This window comes from Nicotiana tomentosiformis, chromosome 11 (assembly GCF_000390325.3).
Source record: "Nicotiana tomentosiformis chromosome 11, ASM39032v3, whole genome shotgun sequence".
Taxonomy (NCBI): domain Eukaryota; kingdom Viridiplantae; phylum Streptophyta; class Magnoliopsida; order Solanales; family Solanaceae; genus Nicotiana; species Nicotiana tomentosiformis.
Genome location: NC_090822.1, coordinates 85,896,789 through 85,901,930, shown reverse-complemented (window position 1 = coordinate 85,901,930; position 5,142 = coordinate 85,896,789). Strand labels below are relative to the sequence as shown.

Sequence of the window (5,142 nt, the reverse complement as noted above, 5' to 3'; positions counted from 1 at the left end):
AACACTGAAATCCAGGAGGCTGCTTGACATAAACTTCTTCTTTCAGGTAGCCATTTAGAAATGCACTTTTGACATCCATTTGGAACAATGTGAACTCCATATGATATGCAAAGGCAATTAGAATCCTAATAGCTTCCATTCGAGCAACTGGAGAAAATGTTTCATCATAATCAATCCCTTCTTCCTGATTGTAGCCTTGAACTACAAGCCTTGCCTTGTTTCTTGTTGTATTTCCAAACTCATCAAGTTTGTTCCTGAATACCTACCTGGTCCCTATGATAGTTCGATCTGCAGGTTGAGGAACCAGGTGCCATACCTTGTTTCTTTCAAATTGATGCAGCTCCTCTTGTATGGCTGTGATCCAGTCTGCATCTTTCAATGCTTCCTTGATATGTTTTAGCTCTATCTAGGAAAGAAAGGCTGAAAAGGCAAGTGAGTTTCTTGCTTTTGATCTGGTTTGAATTCCTGAGTCAAGAGGGGTGATTATGCTATCAAGAGGATGTGAGATTTTGTGCTTCCAATTTGGTGCCTGAATCTCATTGGCAGAGGACCCAGGTATGTCTGACCGAAGTTCTTGGGCGCTTCCTACTTCAGCAAGTGGAGTACCTTGGACTGCATCAACAACTCTATTTTCAGCTTCAGTTGGTGTGATCAGGGGACCAGGTTCCTCTCCAATAGATGGAGGTGTACTCGCATCATCTTCACTGGATTCCTTTACATGACTTATCATGTCTGCTTTTCCATTTGCCATGCCAATAACTTCTCCTAGAATAGATAAAGGTTCTCCATCTTGATTAGCGGGTTAGTCTTTCTCACATGAGAGGTGCGATTCATCAAAGAACATATGTATAATTTTCTCAACACATTGAGTCCTTTTGTTGTATACTTTGTAAGCTTTGCTTTGAGATGAGTATCCCAGAAAGATTCCTTCATCACTTTTGGCATCGAATTTTCCAAGGGCTTCCTTTCCATTGTTGAGAACAAAGCATTTACACCCAAAAGTCCTTAGATGTGTCAGCTTGGGCTTCCTTCCATTCAATAGTTCATATGGAGTCTTGTTCAGAAGGGACCTGATCATGCACCTGTTCACCAAGTAGCAAGCAGTGTTGACAACTTCTGCCCAGAAATTCTTTGTAATCCCACTGTCAATCAACATTGTCCTTGCCATGTCTTCAAGAGTTATATTCTTCCTTTCCACAACACTATTTTGTTGAGGTGTTCTTGGAGCTGAGAAATTGTGAGTGATACCATTTTCAATACAGAACTCATCAAATTTGGCATTGTCAAACTCTGTCCTATGATCAGAACTGATGCAGGCTACCTTATTACCCATCTTCACTTGGATCTTTTTGACAAAAGCAACGAACACTTCAAAAGTTTCATCCTTGGTTCTGAGAAACAAGGTCCAGGTGAATTTGGTGTAGTCATCAACTATCACAAAGATGTACTTCCTTCCTTCTCTGCTTGGCACCCTCATAGGTCCACATAGATCCATGTGAAGAAGATCAAGTGGCCTTGAGGTACTGACTTCCTTTTTGGGCTTGAATGAGGATCTGACTTGTTTGCCTTTTACACATGCATCACACACTTTGTGATCCTTAAAGCTTAACTTGGGCAGACCACGAACCAGGTCCTTCCGGACCAATTTGTTCAGCAACATGAAGCTTGTATGACCCAGCCTCCTATGCCATAATTCAGCATCATCATCAACAGCACTTAGACAATTGAGATCACCATTCTGCAGGGACTCGAAATCCGCAACATAGATATTTTTGTATCTTCTTGCCACTAGCACCACCTCACCAGTCACTAGATTTGTGACTGTACATATTTTTGACACAAATTCCACCTTGTTTCCCTTATCACAGATCTGGGAAACACTTAGCAAGCTATACTTCAACCCGTTCACGTAGTACACATTTTCGATTGTGTGTGAGAGAGACTTCCCAATCCTTCCAACTCCCAGAATGTATCCTTTCTTGTCATTTCCAAAGGATACACTCCCTCCTTGCAGGGCCTTAAGTGAAAGGAAGTCATTTGTACTTTCAGTCATATGCTTTGAGCAACCACTATCCATGTACCATTGTAGGCTGCTTCCTTTCATTGTTCCCTGCACAAGAAAATCAGGAGTTAGACTTAGGAACCCAAACGAGTTTGGGTCCCTTGTAATGAGGAAAGGGGTGAATGGGGGATCTTCTGGTCCAAGAAGGCATTATGCATTTTTTATATGAGGGACCGGGTTCTCTATCAGTAGTTACTTTTTCAGCAAAAACTTTGTTTTTCTGCTGTGACTGAAATCTGGCCATACAGTTTTTTTTTAAAGTACCCAGTGTTACCGTAGTGAGTGCAAAGCCAATTGTCAGGTACATTAATGTACTTGCTATGAGGTTTACCTTTGGAACCCAATCCCCTACATGTTTTCCCCATTATTGGTGTCCATGGCAGTGATAGCATCAGAGGACCAGGTCCACTTGAGTGATTTTTCAAGATCACTCTTCACTCTATCTAGTTCTTCCTGAAGTTGTTTGTTTTTCTCAAGCTCAGCACACAGACTAGACTTCACTGAATTTAACTCACTTTCAAGCTTAATGTGAACCTCACTTGCAACTTCCTTTCTCTTTTGAGAATTTTCAGGCCTACTCTCTATTTTAAGTTCCCCAATTATTTCCTTCAAGTCCACTACCACCACTAATAGGTCATCTCTCTCATGCTCAATGTTAGTAACTCTCTCAACTAAGACTTCTTTTTCCTTTCTTACACACTCAAAGGTCTCTTTTAGGTCTACCACAACGACTATTAGATCATCTCTATCATGTTCTATATGTGCATTTTTTTCATCTAAGGCATAATTCTCTTTCTTCAGGTTCTCAATTGTTTCCTTTAAATCAACAACAACGATTACTAAGTCATCTCTAGTTTGTTCTGATTCTCCTAACTCCACATTTAAAGCATCTTTATCATTTATAAGACTGTGATAAGCATCAAAAAACATATTTGCCAAAGACATGAGTTTTTTAGGAGAATAAGATTTTAGATTTCTCTGAACATCCAGAAAATTTACCTCATCGTCGTCTTCATCTCCATCGTCATCAGATTGAGCCATCAAGGCAAAGATTGAGTCATACTCAGTTGCTTCACTTTCCACTGCCATCATTGAACTATCACCATGATCATTTTCTTCTTCAGATTTGCTGGAGGAGTCTCCCCATGCAGCAAGAGCTTGCTTTACAACATTGGCAGCGACATTCTTTCTCTTGAAGCGTTTATCAAGAACCAGGTTCCTCTTGGCTGCTCTGTCAAAGTTGTTTTTGTATTGATCTTGCTTTAGGAGAGGGAACTCCTTGATGAAGTGTCCTGGCTTGCCACATTTATGACATAGGTCATAATTGTTTGACTTGCTAGACCTTTCCCTTTTTGAAATACCTCAATTCCTGCGAACCATCTTTTGGAATCTTCCTGTCAAGTAAGCCATATCACCATCCTCACCACTTGAATCATTGTTGTATGTCTTGAGGACCAGGTTATTCTCCCTTTCGTGTTCTCTTCTTTCATTGTCCTTCTTCTTCTTCTTCATTTCATATGTTTTCAGATTGCCAACAAGTTCATCTATGGTCAGTGTCTGCAAGTCCTTCGCATTTATAATGGCGTTCACTTTGCTTTCCCAAGAATTGGGCAGTACACTAAGGATTTTCCTGACAAGCTTGTTTCTTGGAATAGTTTCACCAAGAGAGTGACGCTCATTAATGATGGATGTGAAGCGAGTATGTATATCTTGGATGGATTCATCATCTTTCATCCTGAAGAGCTCGTATTCAGTTGTGAGCATGTCGATCTTGGATTGCTTAACCTGTGTTGTTCCTTCGTGAGCTGTCTGAAGAGCCTCCCAGATTTCTTTTTCTAATTGGCATACCGATATCCTGTTATATTCATCAGGACCAATGCCATAAACAAGAATTTTCTTTGCACAAAGTTCTTTCTATGGCCTTTCAATCAACGTAATTGAATTCCTTCCTTGTCTTGGGAATGGCTACAGCTGGGTCACCGAGATTCTTAGTGGGAACAAAGGGTCCGTCAGAGATAACATCCCATAGCTCTGAATCTTCAGCCATGATGAAGTCGTGCATCCTAGTCTTCCACCATCCATAATACTGGCCATTGGTGGCCTGTAGGTAGACTGACCTTCTTCAAAGTTTGGTGGAGCAACCATGAGGATCCTTTCTAGGTGTTAGCCTGATAGAAAGAACCTGCTCTGATACCAACTGATAGAATTCTAGGGTCCACCAAATACTATAGAGAACCAGGTTCTCTATCGGTTTCCACAGATTATGCAAACACAACAGAAAGTAAATAACACGGAGAGTTTTTACATGGAAAATTTCTATCTCAACGGGATCAAAAATCACGACCTACCCTTGTAGGATTTTAACTTTACTACTGAGCAAAACGTTTAGATTACAACCTATTATAACCTCAGAATTAACTCTTTAATCCCTCAATAACTTGTAACACACCTATTACAAGACACTTTGTAATACCTTTATTACAAAGACTTTACAACTTGACTAACTCTAGCCAAGACACAAACGCGGGGATTTATGATTTACAAGAGTTTCATACACAATGGTTCTAATTAAGCTAAGTAGGAATTACAAGTAAGAACATTAACAAAGTTACAACTCAACTAAGGACATACAATCACTTGATATGGGAAACTGGTCCGTAGCAGTATTGTTCTTTGTTCTTGATGCACTTGAGAATCGTTAACTGGAAGAACAATCACTATTGGATTGCTTGAGTAAATTCTCTAAATGTTCAAGACATGTTTTGCCATTGGTTTAATATTAATATAACATTGATTACATCACTTGAATGATGTAAGCAACTTGGGTACAAGGTCCTTCCCAATGGAGGTGACTGATGCACTTTGATGTACTGTTGCGTGTGCAGTCAGTCACTTTCCAGCTGTTGGAGAGTTGACTTGGTACAATCACCAAGGAAACTGAAGTCCATATGTTCCCCTTGTTGATTCTTTAACTTCTGAAATTCTGACGAACATCTCCAGCTTAAGTCTGGTTATTTCCATGCGCTTGAGAATGTGGACCAGATGTGGATCAGGTTCCTTATCTCGTTCTTGACATTAAG

General features: G+C 40.2%; 1 protein-coding gene across 1 annotated transcript; it reads right to left on the bottom strand.

The window, feature by feature from the left end:
• Positions 1-2,410: 2,410 nt before the first annotated feature.
• LOC138901785 (uncharacterized) lies at positions 2,411-4,207 on the bottom strand. The gene is made up of 3 exons (XM_070189576.1): positions 4,032-4,207; positions 3,440-3,917; positions 2,411-3,358 (listed from the first exon to the last, which is right to left on the bottom strand). The coding sequence occupies exons 1-3, from the start codon at positions 4,205-4,207 to the stop codon at positions 2,411-2,413; spliced, it is 1,602 nt and encodes a 533-aa protein (XP_070045677.1).
• Positions 4,208-5,142: the final 935 nt, after the last annotated feature.

Excerpts from the sequence above, each read along its gene's own strand:
- LOC138901785 (XM_070189576.1), bottom strand. The coding sequence starts at position 4,207 with ATGGTTGCTCCACCAAACTTTGAAGAAGGTCAGTCTACCTACAGGCCA. Across the intron at positions 3,918-4,031 it reads AGAATCTCGGTGACCCAGCT|GATATCGGTATGCCAATTAG; the intron begins GTAGCCATTCCC and ends TGAATATAACAG. Across the intron at positions 3,359-3,439 it reads CAGGAAGATTCCAAAAGATG|CCAGGACACTTCATCAAGGA; the intron begins GTTCGCAGGAAT and ends AAATGTGGCAAG.